Consider the following 27136-nt stretch of genomic DNA (forward strand, 5'->3'; position numbering starts at 1 on the left):
GGTATGCTTTGCAAAATGTTGTAGATGATTCTTACAATACTACCAGAGGCATTTCTGAACAGTGTTTTTTTGTGTCGAACAAGATAACATGAAATCTGTTATTACAGTACTGCAAATAACATGAGGCTCCAGGTTGTCAATTCTGTATATATGTGTTGAAAGGGCTAAACAAATGAAATGTTTGCTTACTATGTTTTAAAGTTTTTCACATTGGATGGTTAAGAATGCATAATGTTTCCTGCACCTATGTGAAGTGTGAGCTTGTGAGAGTCTGTGTGTGAAGAACTTACTAAAGATAGGATCTGGAATTTGTTTTTTATTGAGCTTCTAAAAGTGCTGCATACAGCACTATGGAAATTGAAAGGAGATCAGTGTTTCAGTTGTGACCATTTAAAACAGTTTTTCTCAAGGTCCCTAATATGCTGATCTAGATGAATCATAGTATTGGCAGATTGATAATCTCCAACTTAGAATGCATTGCACCAGACCTTACCTCTGCTTTTCTTCTTATGGTGGAATTTATCATGTGATCTAGGTTGTGGAAGTACTAAAATGCCGTGCTACATCACCAGTGTCTAGCCTGTGGCCTGGCAACCATTTATGACTCTTGAAGGTCTAAATTGTTGCCATCAAGGGCAACTGTGTTAAAAAGCAAAATGTCTTTGATTAGGAACAAAAAATGTATTCCTTAACCCATGCCCTGTAACTTTTAAAGGAGTGAAGTGTTTATATACAGATAAAAATTATATTTCTTTCTATATTCAAATATGTTCCCTTACTTATGCAATCTAGCACCTTATTGATTTTCATTGCTGTTCTTCAGAGGTCAGCACCAACTCAAAAGCCGCCTGATTTCTTATCTTTTTAATTAGTATTTCACTTTTTCACCAGATATATCAACTACATTTTTTATGTTAAAAAGCATCTTTAGCTTATTTGCCCATTTCTTCAACCTATTAAAATCCCATTGCAAACTTGCTATCTCTCTCACTCTCAAAATTTCTTCATGTATATCATTTGTAAACTTGGAAGCTGTGCAACTATTTTGAATTATTAACTTCATTTCTCAGGGCACTAATGTATTTTAGATTACACATAAAAGCCAATTTGGCCTCTAAAGATCCCATAATGCTCTTTCTATGAGAAAGAGATGTATGTCAAAACAGAGTATTTAAATTTTTTTTACATAGAATCCCCTTGTTGTTTGAGTTGGCTACATACTGTGTAATCTTCTCTTACTGCTTAAAAAAATAAAATCAAATTAAATAGTTCACTTAATAGTGATGTAATAGTGTTGTCGTGCTCCCACCCCAGAAGTGACTGTTATTTCAGTGGTGGGTTAAGTGAACCCTGTTTAAATCTGAAAAGCACCTTGGGATAAAAGGTTGTGTAAAAAGTAAGGTGTCGTTCTCAGACTGATTTCTTACTATACCACACAGAGGCCCAATTTTTCAAATACCTGGGTGTACAGTTTTTGATCCTCACAAGTTTAGGTTAAAACTGCATGACCATATCTACCACCCCTTCCTGTATATACATGTGGTGCAATTTACAAGTATACAGAAAAGTGCAAGTACATCTAATCATCTAGCTTCTCTGAATCACTTTATTGACTTTCAGTTAGTCATGCCCCCTGTGTAAACTATTCAAGTCTTGGTGCAATTCAAGGACATCTCATCACACAAGATAAAGAATAATGCTACAAGCAATATAGTGGTGGGAACAATTTTGCACAGGCTGAGGTTGGACTAGGTTGACTTTCTTAGGCTTTTCTATCTCTGATTTTTGTCTTGGAAGTGCAAGAGGAAAGTCTCAGTGTCTCCAGAAGTTAGAGATCATTGCATGGGTGCTTGTGATCTCAAGAAATGTAAATGTAAAAGGGTGTAAATGTAAAAGGAGAGACTCTTCTGCAGCTATGAATTCAGCACTCAATATGCGTGAACAGAAACCAGCATGGAAGGGGGTTAAGGAGAGCCTTTGGGCCCAGCTGGCCCTGCACTGTTATATCTGCAGTCAATGCCAGGCTTGGAGGGGGCAGAAAAGAAGAGAGCCTGTCTCAGTTCAGGGCTGACTGGTGAAGAACTAGCTGCCTCCCTGCCTGAAGGGATAGAGCACCAGTCTGCCAGGGAGGGAAGCCACCTGGAAGTAATCACTGGTTTCCAAGCCAAAGGAGACTGCAGAGGAACCCCCAGCACCAGAGGTAACTGAGTGAATCCCAGAGACATTCTGGGGCTCGCTCTCATCAGCTTGCAGCTGCTCCGCCCAAAGGAGCCTGGGAACAAGGCGCTGCCTGGATCCAAGAAGGAATCCTGCGGGAAGCAACCTGCCCAGTAGATTGGACTAGACGGGCCACTCCCCAAACTGAACAGACCAGTGGACTGGTAAGAAGTAGCACAGGGCAGCGGATTCTGACTCCCTGCCAGAAAGGGCACGGACACCCGTGTTCAGGGGTTGACATACACAGGGCCCAGGACTGGGACCCAATGAAAAGGGAGGGCCTGGGTCCCCCTACCTCTCCCTCTGCCTTAAAGATTAAGGCCACTCAGCCGGCAGAGGGCTGAGAGCTAGGCGATCTAATGAACAGGCTGTCCGGCCACCCAAGCCCTGTCACAAATGGTAACTCTGCTGCTACCAAGGCATAAGATGGACTCTCCCGTTTAAAGACACACTGTGGATCGCACAACATGGATTATATTTTCTTTAAAAACTGGGCTAGTCTTACTATTGCTTATCAGTCTGTTTCAAGTGGTTTTTGTTCATCCACAGGGTTATTTGGCAGATGTGTGCTGTTTGCAATGCCAAGGAGTTTTATTTTTTATTAACAATGGGCTCATGTCACCACATTTCTAGGAGACTCTTTCCTGAATCTTCTTATATATTGGGGTGGCCAAACTTACTGACCCCCTGAAACCCTCCTTCCCGCTGGGCAGAATTCTCTAGCCCCACCACCCTGCCACAGGGCAGAAGCTCTGAGCTCCCCACCCCAGTCTGGTAGGCAGAGAATGGGGGGGCGCATAGGGGACCCTGAGAGCTTCACTTTAACTGTAAAAGAGCTGCATGCAGCTGATGAGCTACAGTTTGGCCACCCCTGTTATATATGGAGCTGGTGGTACTGTCTGTAGCTAAAGTTGCCCGACACTTGTCATTATAAAGATCCTGTTTTCAGTTACTTGTATCTGCCAAGCGTTCACTGACTGAGCTGAAATTGTCTATGCCAGAGGTGTCTGCCTTTCAGCAAAACTGCTTCAGCTGTTTCTAAGAAGGAATAGGAAAAAATGTTTTACCCATGTTACATTTTTGTACGGATGTTAAGAAGCTCTTGCACCCCTAGGCTTTGGAGCAGGGATTTGAAATCCAGTAAGGATTTTGCCTATGTGGCAGGGATGCGCCTTTTGCTGTTTCTGTGAAAAAATGCCCAAATTTGGCCAAGCCTTTGAAAAATCAGTTTGCATATCTCGACACTTGTTAGAGTTGGCAGCTAAAGTCTCCAGAGATTCCATGTGCTTTGAACATGCTCCATCCCAAGGTTGTAGGGGCTGAACAGGATTTTCCCTGCCGCTCTGGGACTGGGCACTGGAACAGAGAGCAAGGAGATTCTCTTGTTCGCTCAGTGCTCCCTCAGTTGGCACCCTGGCACAGTGGAAAAAGGAGCAGCCTGACTTGAATTCAAAGGGAACAACAGCTGGACCGAGGAGGAGAGCGGATTGGAACAAGGAGCCTGTGGAGCGTGGGGTGGAGACTAAGACTGGCTGGTCAAGGAAATTGGAACAAGGAGCCGAGGGGGTGAGTGTGTCTGGGCAAGGAGACTGGTATAAGGAATCAATGTCAGGGGATGACTGTGACTGAGAGTGGAGGAGGACAACTGAGATCAGATGAGAGACTAAGATGAAGAGCCTGAGCAGGGAGACTGGGAGCCAGGGTAGGGGGAAACTGGGACTCAGACAGGGAGATAGGGACTGGTTGGGCAAGGAGACTGGGATGAGGAACTGGTAGAGGGGACGTTAGACACAACTGGGACAGTGACGGGCAGAAGTGTCTCACTACTAGAGCATACTCTTCTCCAGAGCCTTGATTGGAACTGAGGATTTCTGAGTCTCACCATTCCTCTGTTGTCAGCAAACAGCTGCAAAACGCACTGGCAGAGTATGTGTCTCATCCCCACCTAGTGGCTGGACCACATAGAGGATGACAACTTACTGCTACTAGTTATTCTGTTAGCTCAAATGGTAGAGATCTGTTGTGTTGATCTAAAGATTGTAACCCAGCTGGTGACCCATGTAAGTGTCAACCTGATGACACATGATGGAATGTCTGTTTTTTTCAGTTTGCTGTTTCAAAAAGCTAGGAAATGACGTTAAAAGAATGTTAAGGTTGCAAAGTCAATTTCTCAAAAGTTAGAAAATACCAGAATTAAGACTGTCTGTGTAATCTTAATTTAACCCCACTGTATGTATACATTATGATATAGTTTTTAATTATATGACCATGTACTATTTTTCCGGCAGGACCCCTGCCTCATTCAGTGCACAAGGTGGACAGTGATCTGGGAATTAATCAGGGTTGTGTAGTGGATAAAGCTGTGGTCTGTAAGATCCTTGCATTATTTCTTGCAGAAGTTGAAAGGTGTATAATAAATGAGACCGGGAACTGTGGGAAGGGAAAGGATGGTCTCATGGTTAAAGCAGTTAAATGCTGCGCTGAAGAATTGGATTGTATCCTTGCCTCTGTCATAGAGTAACTCTGTGATGCTGAACAGGTCACTTAAATCAGACTTTTCACAGATGGTCATAAATTGTGTGTTCCTCGTTTTCTGGGTGCCAAATTAAAACCCTGGGATCTGATTTTCCATCACTGACAATTTTAAATCAAGATTAGATGTTCTTCTAAGGATTAAGAATTATTTCGGAGAACTTCTATGGCCTGTGTTACACAGGAGGTCAGACTAGATGACCACAATGGTCCCCTCTGACCTGTAGAGTCTCTGGTGTGCAGAAGTGCTGAGCAGTCACAGCTGTAACTGAAATCAATGGGAGCTGTATTTTGAACATAGAAATTACTACAGAATGCTGAGCACTCTGAAAAATCAGGCCCTAGACATCTCAGACTGGACACCCAAAATTAATGGATGCTTTTGACCTTAATCTTTCTCTGCCTCAGTTCCCCATCTGTAAAACGGGGATGACATCACCCTATGTCACAGAGGTGTTGTGAATGTAAGTGAATGTTTGTGAAGCATTCAGATGCTATAGTGAAGAGCATCATAGAAAAGCCCTTTAGGAAGTTAATAGTGTATTTAGAGAAGAGTTTGAATAGTGTGCAGTAAATAAAGTCAAGAGTTACAGCTTCAACAGTGAAAACAAAACAAAATATTGAACAATTGCTCATTAAGTGAGCACAGTCCATCCTATGCACTGATTGAGGCAGGGGTCCTGTGGGAAAAAATAGTGTGTGATCATGTAAAAAAGGCTAGCGTAATGTATATGAATAAAAGACTCAATCAAGAGTTTACATCCATTTGTTATTGTGACATCATCCTTTAGCTTAGTTAGCTCTTCACCCTCCCTAGTATTTACCCTCCTAATGTGTTCATATTGCACAATCATATCCCTCCTCAGCCTTCTCTTTGCTAAACGAAACAAGCCAAGCTCTTCCAGTCTTCTCTCAGAAGACAGGCCTTCCATTCCCCTGATCTTCCTAGTAGCTTTTCTCCGTACCTGTTCCAGTTTACTATTTCTTGAACATGGATGACCAGAATTGTACAGTGTTCCAGTTGAGGTCTTACCAATGCCTTGTAAGTGGGATTAATATGTCTCTATTTCTACTGGAAATGCCTCGCCTAACACATCCTAGAATTACATTTGCCTTTTTCAGAGCCACATCACATTGGTGGCTCAGAGTCATCCTATGATCGACCCACACACCAGGTCTCTCTCCTCCTGTGTGTCTTCCAGTTGATGAGCCCCCTCCCAGTGTGTAGCAGAAAATCTTCTTATTAGACCCTAAGTGCATGATCTTGTATTTTGTGCTATTGAATTTCATCCCATTTCTGTCACTCCAGTCTTCAAAGTCATCCAGATATTTCTGTATAATATTCTGATCCTCCTCTGAATTGATGGTGCCTTCCAACTTCGTATCATCAGCACATTTCATTAGTACTCTGTTACTTTTTGTGCCAAAGTCATTAATAAAAATATTGAATAAGATTGGTTTGAAGACCGATCCTTTGAGGAGCTTCACTAGTAACCTCCCTCAGGTCTGATAGTTCATCTTTCAGCACAACCTGTTACCTTCACCCCTTTAGTCATTTCAGTTTTTCTATCGCCTCATGTAGTAATTTCCACTTCTAGACACCCATTTCCATCAGCCATACTGCCTGCATGCACAAGTTCTATATTATCATCCTTACTGCAAACTGAGGTGCAAAGTATTCATTTAGTTTTGGGGCCATACCTAGATTATCTTGAATCTCCTTCCCATCCTCGCTCTGTAGTGGCCCAACCTCACCCTTCCTTGTTCCCTATTTATTTATGTAACTAAAAAACCTCTTTTTTATTTTAATTTCCTTTGCAAGAGCTAATTCATCTTGACTTTTAGCAATTCTCACTTTATTCCTACATTTTCTAATCTGTACGATGCAGCTTCCTTTGCCAATCAACCCCTTTTTCCAATTCCTATAGGTTCTCTACTTACTCCTAATAATCTGTGCCAGCTGCAAGAATTTCTTCTGTCACCTCCTATGGGTTTTAGCTTAATATGAAGGTAAAAAATGGCAGAGAAGGAAAACAAACCCTGCATTGAAAGTGAAATTTGTAATCTAACACAGATACACATGGAAAGTCCCCAAAATCAAACAGAACGCATTATGTACATAGATTCCCCAATCTTTACAGGTGGTCTCCGATGGCCTTACAGTTTTGTCTGTGAGTGCATGTGAACATGCATTTGAATGTGATGAATGCGACTTCTGAGGATAAGCAGCCCTTTTAATAAAAGTCATGACAGTAAAGATCTCTCTATGTACTTAAAGGAGATCCAGCTTTCATTGGTATTGGAGTCTAATAGATATGCAAGAAAGCACAGCTAACAACGTAATGAACAGTACACGCCTTGTTTGGTTACCCAACTATAGTTGAACTATACCTGGGGTAACAGAACAATGCTTGCACTGTATACTGCAAAGGAAATTAGTATCCAGTTTGACTGTGAAAGAATGTGAATGTGAGTATTTACCTTGGCACATTTGGCAGCTTCTGTAAGTAACTATTTCATAGTGAATAATAAAATATCCTTGAAAGAACAAACTTCCTATGGGTTTTAACAATGTATATAGCTACATGATCTAATTATGTCCCTGCTATTGAATCTCAGAGTATAAATACTTATTTAAAACAAAACAAAACAGTGAAATGGTTAAATTCTTGTAATGGAGCCAAAACATTCCTTAAATTAAATCTGTGACATGGAAGGGACAGCTTTTCTATGTAAATGACGCAGAATGAGGAATACTGAACATGTACATTAGGAAAATTGTGTTGCCTGCTGTGGGACAGATTCCAAGAAAATTAAATACAAGTTTTGAGGGGAAATAGCTATTATAGGTACTGCTGAACTGGATTAAAATAATGATGGTTTAAAAATCGTAGGGACTTAAACAAAGTGTAGGTTTTTGCCCTGGATAAATTCAATGTGATACTGTATTAAAATCCCCTACGTTTTATTCTCTTTTTCTCTGTAACAGATCACACATCCGTGGGCGGACTGGGAGACAGTTTTTATGAATACTTATTGAAAGCCTGGCTGATGTCAGACAAAATGGACACGGAGGCAAGGAAAATGTACGACGATGCTATTGAGGTGATTATAATCCACTGGGTTTTTCTATGTAATGGATAAAAATAGTGCCATGGGGGGGGTGACACTTTTGATAATTGGGAAGCACAGGACTTTACCTGTTTTATTGTGTCTTCTTGGAAAGCAATTTGGTTGTTTTTAAGGCTGCAATTAGAATAGCAACCTTTCCTTTTGTGTACTTTAAAAAAAAATTTGCAGTGGTATCCATTTAGTGCAGATTATCATACTAAAAGATATCAACTCCTTCAAAATGCTTAGCTACAGAAAATCAAGGTGAAGTTTAATTGGGACTGATCCTACCAACCCTAAGATGTGCAAAATTCCCCACGACGTCATGCATAGTCTTCTTGGCAGTGAAGTGCATGTAATGATACTAGGAATTGGGGTCCTGAATTTTTTTATTCCTTAAATTATTTTGAAAAATAATTCATAACATGTAGATGTTATACAAGATATTTACTGGGTAATTGTGTAGATGGTACAAACCAGTTTCCTCCCGCTGTGCCTCTTTGCAGTGTTTTTCATGCCACCTGGTAATGTGATCTTGTTGGATCTTGACAGCTAAGTGGTGTTGGCACAGTACTGAACTTAGGCTTGCTCTCTTTGTGCTTCTAGTAACTATGGGTCACTCATGGTCCTCTCCTAGGGGATGACCTGTGGCTTAATTTTTTCCTTCCAGATCAGACGGGGGAGGGAGGAATGGGACTCCTTCTCCAGACTCAGGAGGCTAATTACAAGGTTTTTTCTTTAAAACATTTTAAATGTTAGGCCATTTACCTTGAGAAGTACGAGCACCAATTAAATATAGTACTAGAATATAGATTTTCAGATGTTGTTGGGTAATCTTGGAAACATCTCTGTAGGCAGGCACAGTGTCATTCCAGGCACACTGCTGATGCTGTGGTACACTTTGTTCATGTGATTACACTCTAGCGGTTTCAAACACACTCTGCTTTGTTAAACATGGACCCTAATTTGGCCCACACAATACAAAGGCGCAAGGATAGTGTACAGTCTTTCAGATTTAATACACAGTATCAGTCACCGATACGCAAAGTTTTAATATTGTGAGAATTTTCTTGAAGGAAATACTTGATTATTTATTATTATTAATATTAAAATATTTGTGTTACATTAGCAACTATAGGCGCCAACTGAAATAAGGGCCGCATTAGATTTAAGTATTGTATAAACCTTTAAGAGACAGTCCTTGCCCCAAAGAACTTACAGTCTAAATAGACAAGACAGACAAAGTGTGAGATGGGGTGTAGGGGTGCAGAAAGGTAACTTACTTATGGTCGCATAACAGATCAGCACTAGAGCAAAGACTAGAATGTAGGCCGCCTGAGTCCCAGTCCAGTTTCCTATTTATTCAGACACTCTGCGTCTCAAACTTTCTAACTCGATAGCATTCATTTTCCATCTGCGGCCTATGTTGATTAGCATTAGCTTGCTGCTGTCTTCAAATTCATTACTGATTGCATCCTGGGTGAGCCTTTCCGTGATTTTGCCTGGAACTGATGTCCGATTAATCTGGACTGTAGTTACCCAGACCATCCCATTGCCCTTTTTAAATTTTGGCACAATGTTAGTTTTTTTCTAGTCCTTTAGAACTTCCCCCGTATTCCAAGATGTGTTAAATATCAACGTCAGTAGTTCAGAGAGCACCTCAGCTGCTCAGCCTCTTTTGATATTTGTGGGTTCAAAATACTGGTCCTGCATATTTAAAAATGTTTAAATTTAGCAGTTGCTGTTTAGCATCCTCCTTGGTTACTGTTGGAATCAAAAGTATTTCATTATCACTGTGGGCTGTGAATATGTAACCCCCATTTATTTTTCTTATTTCATGGTGTTCAGCCAAAAACACTTACAACTATTTTTGTCTTTGTACTCCTTATGGACCGGTTTTGCCAGTGATCCCATATGGGCAGACCCCTGTGCTTGGCTGGAGACACAGGGAAGTTAACATGGGTCCAAACGTGCATAGGGGTCCACCCACGTGGAAAAGTTTTCAGGATCAGGGATTGTTTTTATAGACACAGAAATTCTACTAGGCATAGCAGGCACACGTGTGCAAATAAACGTTCAGTAAGTATAGCTGATTGTTTTCTCTAACGACATTTTAGATGTTTTATTAAATCCACACAATAGTTAACCAGAGTTGATCTCTACTGCGTGGCTGACAGCATATGTCTGTAAGTGGTCTGTGTCTCTGGGTATATCTACATTGCAGTGTAAACCTGGGCTCAGACTCAGGCTCAAGCCCTAACCCCCCTTCCATCTACACACAAATCTCTAAGACTCAGGTTCTTGGAATCCACCATCAGTATCCCACAATGCTATAGGATGGCTTCCTCTCTCCTCTCTCTCCCAAAAATCACCAGTCGACTCCAGGGAAATGGAAGCAGCCCTCCTTGTTCCAGTGCAGCAGCTCAGCGTTTAACCCTTTCATTTTATTCTGACCACTGAGTTGCAAACACATCTTAGGAGAACCTTCAGCATTTTCAGTGGATACCAACCAGAAGAAGTCCTTTACAAAGCACGCTGCTTCATGGTCATGGGAGCACAGCCAGATTGTGGTTAATCTCTGGTGCAAGGCCAGCAAAACAGTGGATTTTAGTAAGAGTACCAGGAATGACCATTCATACCAGCAAATAGCAAAGAAGCTGGCAGCGTTGGAAATTTAATGGACTGTGACCAGCACAGAGAATAGATTCAGCAGCTCAAGACAGAGTACCAGAAAACCAGGGACCACAACTGCGTCTCTGGCAACTCACCGACGTGGTGCCAGTTTTATGATGAGTTTGACCAAGTGCTAGGAACTGCGCCAAGCACTGAGCCACCAGCGGTGCACGATGACCTGATCAGCTGGGATGGTGTCCTGTTGGCCTGAAAAGCCAGCATGGGAATTAATGGGTACCAGCAGCAGGCACCAAATGTGACAAATAAAATGACTTTGCTAATGAAACCGGTCACGGAGGAGGCTTTGCTGCAGGAGCAGCTGCAGGACATGCTGGGGCTGTACCTGGAGAAGCTTTTTTATGTCTCCCCCCCAAAAAGAACAGCCCACCGCGGAACTGGCAACAGAAACGGAAGAGGGAAAAGCTGCCTGGAACCTTGTAAGTTTCTGTCTCCATTTTTTTGTTTATTACTATAGAAAGGGAGGGATTTCTGCTCTAAGAGCCAGTGCAAAACATATTATAAATCCTGGGTAGCAGCATGTATCTCCTAATCCCTCACTTCCCACCCCCTGCGTGGAATCCAAAATGGAGGCCAGGAAACACAAACAGTAAAACAGGCCTGTGAACGGGAGTATTTACTAGAAAGGCATGCAGTTTTGCAAGTACATTCTGGTTTGTTAGAATCAGAATCTTATATTAAAACATCGAGAGTCCTGTGGCACCTTAAAGACTAAGAAATTGATTTGGGCAGAAGCTTTCATGGGCAGAAGCCCACGTCGTCAGATGCATGAAGTGGAAACCAACGAAGTGGCATCCACCACAGCGGGTTTCTGCCCACAAAAGCTTATGCCCAAATAAATTGTTAGTCTTTAAGGTGCCGCAGGACTCTCGCAGTTTTGCTATAAACAGACTAACGTAGCTACCCCTCTGAATCTTATGTTACTTTCCCTGTATGTACACTGCTCAATACCAACCCAGCAGTGTAACGGGCTGCCTGAAACGACTTAACTATCCAAGAGGGTGGGAGAAGGAAGAAGTTCAAATGTAGTCCATTTCTGTCAAATAAAGGCCATGCATTCCACGGGTGTAGACATCATTAGTTTCACATATGACTGGGGACTTGAATTCAGTCCAGAAATTTGCTAGGGGGAAAAGGGGGATGGCAATGGAGTTCTGTGTGTTTGCACGCGATCCTAACAGGCTGTATCGGAAGCCATGGGGAGGCTCTAAGCCGTGTGGAAGCTAATGCAGCATCCTGTTGATTCCTTCATGAATTCTGACCCAATCCAAGGTGCTAGTAGCTGCAAACTTTTCCTGTAGCAGGAACTCTGGGTAGGTAGTCACATTTCAGGGAAGGGCATATTTTCCAGGGCCACCTCGGTAACTCACCAGCCCACTCCACTCATAAATAAGCTGTTCAGTCATCATACATTGGAATATTTCAGTGGGAGACACACCTGGTTTCCCACCAGTACCTTGGAATAATACCTCTCTTTGCCAACTGGGCACTACAAGAACTCTTATGGCCTCCAAAATGTACATAGCCTGAAGTGACAGAGAAAGTTTATGTAGCACAGCCACCAACCTCCCCCCAACTCCATTTCACTGAAAACCTTAAAAAAAAAATAAAAAAAAAAAAGATGTGATTTTTAACATACCATTCTCTGAGCACTTCTTTCCTGCACTTACCCTGGCTGTGTCAAGCGAGCATCTGTGGTCTGAAGCAGCTCTCTGCCAATATACTGAAGTTCAGTTTCAAAATGTAACATTTTCTGTCCTTGAAATTCCAAAAAGATTTTTTCTGTGCTCCTGCACTGAAATATTTGAGACAGTAACCCTCGGTGTCTTGTCCTATTGTAGGCCCCTCAACCACTACAGGCTACAATACCTACACAGCTCACCCACGCTGCAGAAGGCTTATCCAGCGTACCTTCATGAACCGTTCCAAGATGAAGCATTTCCGTGATGAACTTGTGATTGGAGTTCTGGAGGGGGCCAACAAGCAGATCAAGTACCACAGGCAAAGGAACTTGTGGCAAGAGGAAAGACATGCCACGAGGCAAGCGGAAAGGCTCGGGCCGTCTTCACAGCTTGAGGACAGGGTAGCAGCGCAGGAGCAGGTTCTTGGAACAGAAACGGTGGTTAAGAGAGGAAGATAGAATGCAACAGAGAACTTTCTGAGCAGCTGCTGTCTCTTAAATCTTTTGGTGTTTCTGTTGTTTTGGTGTGCTAATGGCAGCTGGCCTGTCAACCAATGGTTTAATGTTGTACTTGTCCAATACATGTGTAAAAATAAAGGTTTTTATTTTACAAAGAAATTATTGCCATCACTGCAACACATTATATAATTCCAGAGGGGGAGCCGTGTTAGTCTGGATACAGCAAAAACAACGAGAGTTCTGTAGCACTTTAAAGATTAACAAATTTAATTTCAGCAGGCATAAGCTTTCGTGGGCTCTACCCACTTTCTATTACTTGCATCTGAGGAAGTGGGTTGGAGCCCACGAAAGCTTATGCCTGCTGAAATTAAATTTGTTAGTCTTTAAAGTGTTACAGAACTCTCATTGTTTTCACATGATATAATGTGTATTTTAAATAATAAAGGCAAACACACTGTCAGGGACAACTGGGAGGTTGTATGCAAAATCCATGTCTTAATACAGCTATAAACATCAATCCACACATCAGTTATTTACATCAACATACCATTCCCCTCCCACCCATTTCCTAAGCAGTCATGTCATTCAAAAGCACAATGCATGGCATTCAACGCTCCTTCCCCCCAACAAGCACATTCATAAAGATACTATTCTCCGTGTTCTGCTGGCCAATGCAAGTCCATAATGTGGGAGCACAAAGCACTTCTGAGTTCTTTTGCCAGGGTGCATTCAGCGTCAGTGGTGCTAGGTGCACTTTCTGGCTGAGGATACCGATTCAGCAGCCTCTTGCTGTCATAGGGCCAATCAAGGGGAAATAGCTCCCTTTTCACTTAAAAAAGTTTGTGAAGAGCACAGCAAACCACAGTAACGTGGTCAGCATTGGTGACACTTGGGATCCAAACGGGTCTGTAGACATCTCCAACAGAATTTCAGTCTGCCAAAAGCACATTCAGCCACCACTCTACACCTCCTGAGAGTGTAATTAAACCTTCTTTTGCCAGGGCCTCTGAGATCAGGGTATGGTTTCATAAGAGAAGGCAAAAGGGGCATATGGGGTCCCTCAGAATAACACTGGGGACCGTAAGTCTGTTTATGACAATGTCATGTGGTGGGAATGGTGTCCCAGCCTGTCTGTAAACATAGTCTCCCAGTCGGTGGAAGAACAGACATCATGAACTTTTCCAGTGCAGCCAACATTGACGTTTATAAATCTGCCTTTGTGGTCCATGAGGGCCTGCATAACAACGGAATAGCACCTTTGCCGTTTGTGTACTCATGCTCCTTGAGAAGGGCAAACTGTGGGCACCAGTCCCATCAATGACTCCAGCGCAGTTTGGAAATGCCATTCTCTCAAAGCCAGCAATTTACTTTGGGAATATTTTTTATGCCTGCCACCTTGGGGTTCCCCACATGCCTGATTGCCTCAGAAACCTCCATAGTCGACTTTCCAACACCTGACTGGTTGGCCACAGACCTGTGACAGTCTGTGGTAGCCAGATTTCAGACTGCTATAGCAACCTGCTTCTGGACTGGCGTGGCTGCCCTCATGCGTGTGTCTTTAAACTGGAGGGCCAGGCCAAGTTGCTCACAAAGTTCTAGAGATGTAGCTTTCTTCATGCAAAAGCTCTAGTGCTACTGCTTGTCATCCCAGGTCTGCATGCATGTCATCCCTCCGGGCTGTGCTTGTGGCCCTGCTCCAAAGCGTTGGTCTATGTACTGAGGAATCAGCAGCTATACCGAGTGTCAGGAGCAGCATCAGCGAGTTCGAGTGTGCCGTGTCTGTGTCTTCCTCCTCCTGCTGCTCTGTCATTAGCTCTGTCGAACTGCCCACCAGCATCTCCTGGAAGCTCTGCCTGCATCTGGAAACGAGCAAAAACCCAAGCAAAAGAAGTTTTTAAAATGGTGACTCCTCCATTTTGCTGGTTCCAATTGTTGGGAGCACACAGACCAAACCTGATGACTTGGATGGATGTGCTGGCAGGCTGTTCAAACTTCCTGTAACATGTGACATGGATAGTCAAGGTTTCTCACGCTGCACCACAAACAAAGCAACCACATTTCGGGAGGGCTCTAAGGAAGTCTAGAATACAGTTGATTGAACTCAGGTTTCCATACTGTTGTACAGACACCAAAGCCCTGGTTTCAGATCTGGGTTAAAATATTCTTAAATTAGGATTGGCAGTTATTGTAGGCAAGCCCTGGGTTCTCAAACCCAGGGTCCTCTGTCTCGAGTCCCATTAGCCCTGGGTTTACACTGCAGTGTAGACACAGCCTCTAAAACCAAGTTACATCTTCTAATCTACTACCCTTGCTCATAACTTTCTCAATCCTTTCTTTAATGGTGATGTTTCCAATTATTTGGTTTTGGAAAATTAGAGCAAAATCTGTTCATACTATTTTTGACGTGGAAGGGGTAGAGTACAAAATATACTCTCTTTCCATATTCCTTATTTTCTTTCCATATTCCTTATTTCTTTGTGTGTGTTCACAGAACTTAAAAATGGATGGAGCATGTGCATGACATCTTGGCTCCAGTGAGTTCTCAGAGATATCAAGCCCAGCTAAAATTCATTAAAGACAGATCAGCCCTTAATCTAAGTGCCAGCTTGAAGAAACTTGAAACCTAGTGTGTTTTATAGTTCTCACTGAGAAAGGAAAAACAATCCAACTTATAATAATAATAATAATTTATATTTAGCATTTTTGTTTCTCTATATATTTTCAAAGCTGTTTACAAATGTTTACTAATCCCTGTGGTGCAGTGGGTGAAGAAAAATGAGTTCTGTATTTTCAAAGTTAGAAAGTTGGCTCTGTGCACTAGAACTCTCCAGCTGAGTTCTCAGAGAGAAGCGAAGCTAAAGGTTATTAAAACTGGCACTGCTCTCGCTGCTTAAGAACTAAAGACAGATCAGCCCTTAAGGCCATAGTTAGCACTGAGCTGATTTCAGTGTTCAAGATGACTCAGAAACTGTGGCTAAGGCACTCTAAGGATTTAGGTGCATTAATTGTTTAGGAGTGAATTGTGGATATTAAAACACATCCTTGAGGAGCAGGCCGTGCAGAGCTCCATCATCCCCATAAGAGTGTCAGAGAAATTGTGCCTACCTGTGATGAACAATATCTCTGGATCCGTTCCATGTGCATGGGCATAAAAAATCTGCTCCATCGTTAGACCAGAGCAGATTTCTGACTCTTCTGTTTTAGCCCAGTTCTGAGGGGTAGAGTGGAGTAGGGAAGACCATGACCCTACTCTCTCTGTACCCTCTTCTTGGCATCCTGCTTCCAAGTGGGAAAGCAGGGGCAAGCAGTCCCTTTACTTCCCAAATCACAGGCAGTTCAGGGACTGTTGTCAAAGGGGCACTTGCATAGTCACGCAGACAGAAGATTAGGTGTGGCCATAAGAATTTCTGACAATCTGGCCGTAAGCTACTTAAAACTCTAAGTGATTTAGTTCAGGCCTTAACCTCTGTGTAGAATTTACTCTTTAACTGAGCTTAACTTTGAGTTCACCCATACTTCACTCCTGGGTGGGGAAATGAACACCATTGCCACCTTTACATTCCAACAAACCTGTGACACCCCTCTCCTTGCAGAGATGATGAAGAAAGGAGAACAGAATCTGTTCTGCAGATGAGTCATTATTACCTACCCACAGAATTTAAATACCTTAATCAGAGTATCATGTACTCCACAACAGAATGGGAACAAATTCCATGGCAACAACCACCAAATTTTGCTGAAATGTTAAGTCATTCTACTGCCAGGAAACACTCTTCATTCCCATTTCCCCACCCGCATACAAACACCGGTATGGCTCCAAATTGAAATAGTCACTGGTGTAAAATGTGTTGATGTTTTTGACAGTTACCACTGAGGATGGGTTCTTTTGCTTTGCTCTCCAGGTTGCCAAACTCTGCTCACAAAATGCTGTCCAGACAGACAGACACACATTTTTGCTAGGGAAGGGAAGAACTTGTAATTGACTTCCTTGGCTCATCTTCTCAGCTTTCAAGGTCTTAGCTGTTGAACGGTTCTGTCTGGAGAACAGCTTACACTGCTGGTTTCCTGGCTACAAGTTGGACTTCAGCTTTGGCTCCCTGACCTCTGCTGTCTGACTCCATGGAACAGCGCAGGAAGTGTGCGAGTCTACTTGAGTCTTGTGGCAAAGCTGGTTAGCAAAGGCAGCTACGGGCAGATTCTGGCAGAGCAGGAATACAGAATGCAAAATGTTGGAGGGCAGGTTGCAGCAAAATAGCAAATTCCACTGCAAAAGTGCTGACATCTGTAGCATCTTGGGAAAATGCCAGATTTGTGGTTGCAAAATCATGAAGTGCGTGAGGCCCGGTTGAGATGAATGGGCTGTTCACATCTCTCAAAAGCTATTGTTACTGGCTGGCTGTAGATTCAGGAAGACACTATTACATCAGTTACACTCAGTTTATAGTTTTGAGGTTTTCTCCACCACCATAAGGCCTAGAACAATTTTATTTAATTAAAGCAGAGAATTTGGAGGACAATTCTGCAAAAAAAGAGAGAATTCTGCAGTCACAAAATTACAGAATATATGGGGTTCTGGTTTTACTAAATCAACTATAATAAAAGTTCAAGCATTGTAGATAACCAGGCAAATTAAATACAAAACCTAAAAATAACACGTAACCCACATTAACACAGTGTGGGTCTTTTCCCTCTCTAGTGGCTGGTCCACATAAAGAAGTTTGTGAGGCTGCTACAGCACTAGTTAATGGGTCATAGGCCTTTATTTTCAACCGCAGTCGTATGCTTTTAGATGGAGAGCCTGGATTCAATCCCTACAGATGTGTGCCATAAAATGTATCGGATGTGCATTGTATGTCAGATGTGGCTGAGTTTATATTGTTGTTGAAACCCTGATTTTTTGCAATTTCATTACTTTTACATGCTTGATTTTTCAACCATAGACTTGTATTATGGTTAATTTTTGTGTTTGCCATGTTGAAATGTATTTCTCTAGTGTTCATTGACAAATTTGGTAACAACAGAAAAATATTCTTGTTTTGAAAGTGACATCAATTTTTTAACACAAGCTCTGTGGTCAGAAATAAATAACTTTTAAAGAGTAGTAAAAATTAGACTTAACTGTTTCCAGTATTTAAAGATTGTCCCAATCTCCTTGCAGGCCATAGAAAGACATCTTATCAGAAAGTCTAATGGAGGGCTGACATTTATTGGGGAATGGAAGAATGGGCACCTTGAGAGAAAGATGGGCCACCTCACCTGTTTTGCTGGGGGAATGTTTGCACTTGGAGCAGACGGTTCCAGAGATGATAAGGCTGGACATTATTTACAACTTGGAGCTGAGATTGCATATACATGTCATGAATCATATGACAGAACAAGTAAGAGTCATTATCAATCTAATTATTTTAGTTTAACAGGACCTTGCACAATAGAAATACACAGGAAAGAGGGGTGATCAGATTATTGTAGAGATTTGTCTTGAATGCATGAACTTGATCCTCCTCTTCCTTGCATTATTTTTATGCCAGTGTAATTTTCTTGAGTTAATTGAAGTTACTCCTGATTTATGCGCCAGTGTAAGTGAATGTAGACTCAAACCGTAAGACTCTCTCTGTCTATCCCTGACTTGTTTTCTCAATATAGTTTTGTGTGCAGATCACTCAGATGATAAAACTATAGTTGAGAGAGCATTGGGACAATGGGGTGGAATTTCATACATGCAACCTACAGTGCTTTCAGCAGAATAATTGACAACAGAGAATGTGCACTGCAGAAAACCACCAGCCATTTTTATAGTAATAACTATTAGTCAGCCTCACCCTCCTGAAACACAAATGTGTGTGTGAAATTGTTACATTTGGAGATCACATTGGTGAATTGCCATTCTCCATGGATCAAAAATCCCATTTGTCATGCCAGTGCCCTCCTGCCTTTGGCTAAAATGAAAACTGGTGCATTTTTGCTGGCTACAGAAGTTCACAGACAGCTGCAGCTGTACAGCAGTTCCTGCAATTTGGTGAAATTGTGAATCAGTTTGAAAATGAAGACAGTGAAATGTTAAAGGCTATTAAATTAAACTTGAAGACTTTGGGGCAATGGGACTCAGAAGCATTATATCATTGAGCACCGATGGACACATTTATCAGCCAGGGTAGTCCAAGTAAAGCTGGGAAGGGGAACACATCTTTTACCTGTAAGGTAGCACTTTCTAGCTCTTTCCATGACCCTGGGTCTCTCATTGATACGAGCAGGCTGTCTCTATTTATAGCAAACACCCCTTGCAACCAGAAGTTACATAATCCCTGTTATCATAGAATATTAGGGTTGGAAGGGACCCCAGGAGATCATCTAGTCCAACCCTCTGTGTTATGTATTCCTTGAACTCAATCCCCTCAGTATTAAAGGACCAAGCCTTAGAGAGAGTGCAGAAATGCATACATGGGTCCCAGAACCAGCACTTCTTACAATTAGTATGTAACTGAGCCTCTGGTGTGAGTTTCATTTGCTGTCATAATTGATTTGTTGTGAGTGTGGTGGTCTCTGCAGTTTTGGCAGTCCTGAAGGATAGTTTGCATTAGAGGTCTCACACACTTAATAGAGCACAATCAACTGATCCAATCAAGGGAATTTTCTGATGGTACCTGCAATCTGGAAACTGGGTCTGTTTTTACTGCCAGTATAGTATAGCGGGTAATTCAAGGTCAAGGCTGAGGGTATTTGCAAATCAGTATACTACAGCGTGCAATGTGCTACCCACTGTTTTCTTCTTTGGGTGAATCTAGAGCTTCATTCCTGATTGTTTCATTTGCACAGAACTCATCCAAATCAAAGGAAGGGAAAACATACTGAAGTAATATTGCATAGTCGTTCTTGGGCCTCATTATATTTAACTTCATTTTAAAAAATCAGTGATAAAACTCTTTGAAGTTTGACTTTAAAGGGCAAGCCTTTACACAGCATGGGGAGCTGAGGATCAGTCTGCTTCTTTTATTCTCAATTCCTTTGTGTTTGTGATTCGTTTTAATACAAGTTTTCTCTAGAATGAAGATGTCTTGAGTTTATCCCCAAGTGCCAACAGCTTCAGTACATTACATTCCCAGGAAGGGATGCTAGGAAAAAAAAACCAAAACCTTTCCTACTCCAGCCACAAGGAGGTTGCATGCACACCAATTCAGTTTTTATCTTTTCATTTGAATGTGTGTTCCCCTCAACTTTTTACTATTGACAACCCCCTTAATGTGGTTATAGGACTCAGCCTTTTTCACTTCTGCTGTCCCATCCAACTTTTTTGTGTTTGTACATTTTTGCCTGGGGTGATGTAGTCCTATTTCCTGGAGTAAGAAAATATTTTGACTGGAACACACTGGACTCAATGATGTTTAGAGAACAAGAATTTACTGAGGCCATCATCAGTTCTAAAATACCTAGGTCACCATAATATGACATGGACAAACCAATACAGCTTTTGTAAAAAGGAAGTTATGCTTCTCTTATCATTGAGCTTTTTGAACATATCGGTAAAATAGCAGATAAAGGAGAAATGGACTTTCAAAAAGCCTTTCTCAAAGTTCCTCACAAAAAAGCTGTTGAGGAAGCTTCCTCTCTCCACATGACTATTTAAATTATTGCCATGGATTAGAAACTAGCTAAGGGACAGAAAACAAAGAATACAGATAAATGGTCAAATTTTCATCATGGCAAAAGTTTAACAGTGGATGGTGCCCCGAGGTTCCATACTAGCATCAGTGTTTAATATATTTAAAGACCCCTGGAAAAAGAGTGAATGGTGAGGTGCCAAACTTACAGGTGATAGAAAATAATTTAAGATAGTCAAGGCTAGAAAAGATTGTGAGAAACTCCAGAGATTAGGCAACATAATGGTAGATGAAATTCACTGTTGATAAATGCAAAGTAATATACATTGGAAGAAGTAATTTCAACTACTCATTCATTTTATTGGGTTCTAAATTAACAATAAAAACTCAAGACAGAAAGACCTGGACAACTCAATCTGCATTGTGTGCAGCGCCAGCTAAAAAAACAAATAAAATGTTAGGCTATATAAGGAATAGAAAATAATATTATAAATACTATTACATACAAAAAAGTTATAGTACAAGAATATTTATTTTGTAAATTCAAGCACTCAGATCTTGTGAAATGCCTGATTTATGGTTGCTTGTGCAACCTTAATTCCTTATTCATCCATCCTGTGAACTGAATGATGCAAAGGTCCGATAGAAAAAACAGCATCTGATTACTGTATCGTAATGCATAGGCACAGAGAGGTAGAACAAGGTTGTTTGGACAACCATAAATTTAGTATTTCCTTACTTTTGAGTGCTTTACATTGCAACCTAAATAATGTTCTTTTAACATTTTTTTTAAATTTAATTTCCTGGGTGTTTAAAGGAAAAAGGTTAAGATAAATAAATTCTCCTATGTGCAAGGTAACAACCTCCTCATTAAGTATTAGTGTTTGAACCCTGATTCTTCCAAACTGTTACCATTTGAGTACAGGACTGACTGTTAGCTGATGGCAGGAGGAGGCTGTTATCCCAGAGGGGGGAATGAACATACAGGTCCTGATGCTGTGTTCAGGTGGAGGTCAGTGGGGAGAACCTGGCCTGGCCTGGCCCAGCCCATGTCTCCATCTCACTCCCACCATGGGAACTGGGGGAGCTCCCACTACGAATTACCCCCAGAGGGGACATATTAAGGCTATGTGCTGGGTCTGCCCAACTCCGTTCTTCAACACACCTCTACTACAGCTTATTCTGGCAACTTCCAGGCATTCCCAGGGCAGCCGCTGCTGCTTTGGGGAATGCATGTGAGAGAAGGGAAATCTCATTTTTAACAATTCTCAGCAGAAGTTGAATAGAATTTCATGAAACAAAGACATTTCTGTATTGTGAGGGCATTCCCTTGCCAAATATCAAAGGCCTGTTACAAACAAAGGAGGTATGAGAATTTCTCAAAGAAATGATGGCAAGAATAATACAAAGTGTTAGGGAATCTAAAGATAAGGGTTATTACCAGCTTCCCCTATAATAATGGCATCATGTAAATCATGGGACACCATCATCTGAAATACTATGTTCCGTTTCTGTCACTCCATCTCATAAAAGCTGTAAGTAAAATAAAGCCAATCTCTAGTCAGGCAACAAAAATGATATGGGGCATGGAGAAATTTCTATGTGATGAATGACAACATTGGAGGCCAGGCTCTACTGTTACATTACTGTTAATCCAAACTCAGTTGGCCTTAGTGACGTTATTCCAGATTTACACCAGTGTGATTTAGGGCATACTATTGTTCTAGGCGTATTTAATATAGTGAGACTAATAAGGGACATGATAGAGGTACATAAAAAAAGAATGGTAATGTGAAGAGAAGGTAATATGGCCACTCCTTTTTATCCTCTCAACACAAGAGCAAGGGGACATTCAATTAAATTGGAAAGGCAACAAACTGAAACTTGATAAATCAACTTGCTGAATGCACTGTCAAAAGATACTACAGAAATTAAGAGTTTAGCAACATTCCAAAAAGGGGTAGACACATATAGATACTGAGAACACTCAGATTTGTATTAGATAGGATTTTTTTTTAAAGGACATAAATCTTTATGCTTAAGGACATACCTCAGTCATTAACTGAAAGGGTCTAAGAATAAACTTTGTCTATGGGCTGGTTATTCTACAGTTGTCCATGAGGAGGTTTCTTGCACCTTCACCTGAAGCTTCTGATGATGGCAACTGTCAGAGACCTGGATACTGGATTAGCTGGTTTTATCCATTGTGGAAATTCCTGTGTTCCTAATAGCACAAACTGCATAAGTGATTGATGCATGAATAAGGACTTCAGACAAGGCAAAGTAAGAGCAGATACTGGCCCTGTTCCAAAACTGGCTATAACCAGATAAACAGACAAAAGCAATGTGGGAGGAATATGACAGTTGTTCTCTTAGGAAATGTAAAATGATATTATACACTGATGGAATAGTTCAGCAGCTACAAAATGCTGGAGATCTCTTTCACGGTTATTATCTTAGCAGTTAGAAAACAACATTGACAACAGGAAAATATTTGGTTTTCCAACTCTTTCTTTCCTTTTCACTAGCTGAGTTAGTTTCTAAGCCAGCTGTAATTTCATAGTGACAAATATACAAAAGTAAAGAAAAATTTTCAAACTAAATCTCTAAATGTAGGTACCAAAATCCATACTTAGGTACATGAATATGTGTCCTAATTTTTAAGTGTTGAACACCCACAGTTTCCAGGGAAATCATCTTCACTTGGCTAAAGCCTTTTTAGGAGCCTGTCCTGTTATCGAGTTCCAGAGGGGTAGCCGTGTTAGTCTGGTTTCAGCAAAACAATGGGAGCTCTGTGGCACCTTAAAGACTAACAAATTTGTTTGAGCATAAGATTTTGTGGGCAGAAACCCACTTCATTATAACCCACTGTTATCGTTATGCAGTCCTGTTATCGTTTAACTCTGCGTTGAAGAAGGATGTTGTCCAACAGGGTACTCAGTTTAAATTGTCTTTCCTCCCTTGTCCGGCCTTGAGTAGAAGCAGTGGCTCGAACTCCTGGAAGAGTTCATGGAAAAGGCATTAAAAGCCCAGTCATCTGATACTGAGACCATCTCCTTTATTATAAGGATGTGCTGTGCTCCATGTGCCGCCTTGATTCCAGATACCAGTGCCAGGAGACAGCACTCCCTGCTCTACTCTTTTTCTGGAGAGTGAAAGCACTCCCTTCAGACCTCTGGTCTCAGCTTCAGCAGCCACCGCAGCACCACTCTCTGTATCATTCGTGCTCAGGTGATGCCGTTTCTGTTACTGAGATATAGATGGAGCAGGGATTATACATCTAGGTCCATAGGAATCAGTTCCGTGGAGGCATATCCTTTCCTCCTGTGATGCCTAAAGAAGGAAGTTAGGGAAGTAGCTATTTACAGACACTGTGCCCTTGATCTGAGACAACAAGGTCTCAAGAAGAATCCTTTCAGAAGCAGAGAATGGAGCAGGTGCTATGGTTTTTCTTCCACAGCACTAGAACATCAAGGGTAGCCTGACGGTAGAAGCATTGCCCCTTTGGGTTGTTATATCCTTCCCCCATTGGAGAACTAGGTGCCAACAGAATAGTCACACATCTTTCTGCCGAGTTGTAGTGTCCAATAAAAGAGGAAGACATAAGTAGGGTACTTTAGGATTTAATGAACAGCATGCTACCAGCTGACTAGAGGCGTGGGGCTATTTGTGTTACAGTACACTTTGATGCTCTGATCAGGATCACAGCTTCATTGTCCTGGGCACTGTACAAATACATAGTAGGAGACCATGTGTGCCCTACACAGTTTACAGCCTATGGGAACTTAACAAAATCTTTGGGGACTTTTTAAAGTCTGAACTCAGGCTGAAAGTTCACCAGCTTATGAACACCATACCAAAGCACTGACTCCAGTGCAGTTACAGTTGTAGGAAAGAGTGCATGATTTTATATTTTATTGGAGAAACACTATGTAGTCATGTAATTTAAAATTGTATGTATGGTAATGCTTATTCATGGGGGCAGAAGTAAGTCTGAGTTGTATTTTGTCTGCTGCACATGTAAAAATATTGTATTCTTTTCTGGCAAAACCTCCCGATACGTCAGATGCAGACAAAGTGTAGCCCATGGTCACATGCACAGTAGGGAGTTCTGTCATGTGGCCTGCTGCTCAGTCCTTTGGATCATGGTACAATGTGGTATCCTGAGGTCTGTTGTCTCCAGTGTCTCCAACTGGTTCAGCAGGCAACTCTGTTTTGAAGAAACAGCCCTCCAAATCTGGCAAGATGGCATTATGACCTCCTTTATGGCAAAGATTGTGCATCCCTGGGGTTCACAGATTTTGAGACATAGCAGAATATTTACGGCCTTGTTGTAAACCCTTGTAAATAGGTTGATAACATAAAGCACCTCAGCTTCAAAGGCCTGAATGCAATGCCAGAGAGCCTAGATGGAAATACAGACTCTCCGCAATGATGATTCCGAATTCACGTCGTAAGGCCTTTTTCCATCTTGTTATAATTAAATCAGTGGAATGTTAAAAATGTTCCTGACCATTTTTCCTTTTTGCTTACATATGGCAAAAACCAATCCGTCTCACTTTAATTTTACCTTATCACTGAATGTGTTAAAATGCTTATATTCTTAGTGTTTTATTGGTTTCCAAGGGGATTACTATACTCCTGTCAAGATAGGTAGATCTAACGTAGGGATCGAATGCATTATTCATTAGAAATATTACAAGCCTCAACGATAGGAAATATGTATGAGACTGTTCAAAGAAAAGCTAGATTTAGTTTCTGTTTTACTCACATGCTTTGTATAAGTCCCTTCCCCAAAGATTTGAAAGGAATAAAGTTTTCTTGTTTTCTATGCTCTTCTCTCTGCAGCACTAAAGCTGGGTCCTGAAGCGTTCAAATTTGATGGTGGCCTAGAGGCAGTGGCTGTACGGCAGAATGAAAAATATTACATTCTAAGACCAGAGGTGATCGAGACCTATTGGTATATGTGGAGATTTACACATGATCCCAAGTACAGGCAGTGGGGCTGGGAAGCAACACAGGTAACTCCTGATGGGCTCAGTCAATAGAATTATTCTGCTTTGTTCTTCTGTAGCTCTTTTCATCCCAAACTCTTTCCAAACAGTAATTTATTAGTCATCATCAGCCCCCTATAAAACAAAATGGTGGTGGGGATTACTATTATTTTTCCCATGTAACAGATGGAGAAATGGAGGGATAGATAGGTGATCTGCTCAGTGTTACACAGCAAGTGAGTGACAGAGTTGGCAATAGAGTCCAGCAGTCATGACACCCAGTCCCTATTCTAGTCAGTAGAATCCCAGTCCCAATAAGGATTTGTCTACCCTGAGACAAGCTTTGGAGGATTTAGCACCCAATGTTTTCCTGTACCTCTCCGTGTGAGAGGATACCAAGCTCTTCCTTAAGCTTCTACCCCAGTTTCATGGCACTTCTTCACATGATCTTCAAGGTCAGTGTGGATCCCACTGTAGGTGCACATGCATCTTATGCGCATGACTGGAGTTTTATTTTTTATTTATTTATTTATTTTGCTAGCAGAGTCCTTTGGGGCTACACATGCCCCTGAGCTTCCTCGTGCTCCCACACAAGGACATAAAGAGTGGGCGGCCAGGACTCTCCAACCATGGTGGCAAGATGGAATCTAGCAGAGGCCATGATAGAGTTTCTTGCAGATAGGACAATCTTAATCTAAACTTCTGAAATTCTTCAGACCAACCTTCTTCATCCCTTTATCTTCAACCTTTTGGACTCAATAATCCTTTTCCAGATTGAAATCCTTCAATCAAAATTCCCCTGAACAACCTCCACCCCCTAAACAGCACCCCCTGTACAGGATCATAAGATGGCAGACTCAAAACCAGTGGGCTTCAATGCCTACCTATCATGCAGCAAATAATCCTGCTTAAAGATGGGCACAACAGGTGCCTTTTCTGCCTGGATGAACCACACATTCTAAGCAGGTGCTTAGTCTGACACTTGTTCTCTACTCAGACCAGAAAATTGTGGGATGCGAAACTCAAGCTCCATGTCTTAGAATAATCAGTGGGGATGGTATTGAACCCAGAAAATCTGGGTTCAAGAACCCCCATACCAGTCAAACCTGCACTTACTAGTGCTCCCTTGAGCAGGCAGATGATGCCCAAGACTTTGGCAGAGAAGTCAACACCAAATAATGAACCATCACCGATAATGGCATCAGCATCAGCACCAGTCATGGCACCAAGACCATCAAGGTCATTGACATTGAAAGTGACAGTCCAGATGTCAAAATACACCACTGAAAGAGGCCACCCTCCAACCCCAGGCAGGAGCTCAAGGAAGAGCTCAGTATCCTATCATACAGAGAGAGACAGGAAAATAGTAGGGGATAAATCTTCCAAAACTCACCCAACACCAAAGACAAGCAGTACAGGACTCCATCAAAATCATGGCAGTACCAAAGGTCACACCACCAGCACTGACCCAAGTACTGGGGGAATGAGTACAAACTGTGGAAATACCATCAGCACAGGAACCTCCACCACTACAGACAACAGCTCTGGCACCAACAGAGCCACACCTGTTGGCATTCCCTATGAAGGAGATATACTCCACATCACCATCACTGGAGTGACGACATCCAACAGGGAGTCATTCCACATATGGTCCCTGATCAGCACGGCCAAAAGACCAGAGGCATTCGGTGGAACTTGAGCAGTGCAAGACTGTCCTGTCCAGCGTCCTCTCAACCACCTGTATTCATACAGGATACCACTCTGGCCCTTCTGGGGCTCCTGGGTCCCATCTTCCCCATCCTTGAAGAAGAAGGCTCCTTCAAGAAAGAGAAGATTTCCCTCATCTGCTTGCCTCC

At 41.9% G+C, this 27136-nt stretch overlaps 1 protein-coding gene across 2 annotated transcripts in view; it reads left to right on the top strand.

The window, feature by feature from the left end:
• Window positions 1-27136, top strand: part of MAN1A2 (mannosidase alpha class 1A member 2) — a 206864-nt gene that overhangs the window by 156858 nt on the left and 22870 nt on the right. For both annotated transcript variants that reach the window (XR_010919333.1, XM_067545975.1), the window contains exons 9-11: window positions 7739-7854; window positions 17850-18069; window positions 25135-25307. Coding sequence is in view for 1 of the 2 variants with exons in the window: in XM_067545975.1 (XP_067402076.1) it covers window positions 7739-7854; window positions 17850-18069; window positions 25135-25307 (509 nt within the window). In the remaining variant the exon portion in view is untranslated. The remainder of the gene's footprint in view (window positions 1-7738; window positions 7855-17849; window positions 18070-25134; window positions 25308-27136) is intronic.

The sequence above is a fragment of the Emydura macquarii genome, unplaced genomic scaffold (assembly GCF_026122565.2).
Source record: "Emydura macquarii macquarii isolate MOO-44397 ecotype Brisbane River unplaced genomic scaffold, CSIRO-AGI_Emac_v2 contig_1119, whole genome shotgun sequence".
Classification (NCBI taxonomy): Eukaryota; Metazoa; Chordata; order Testudines; family Chelidae; genus Emydura; species Emydura macquarii.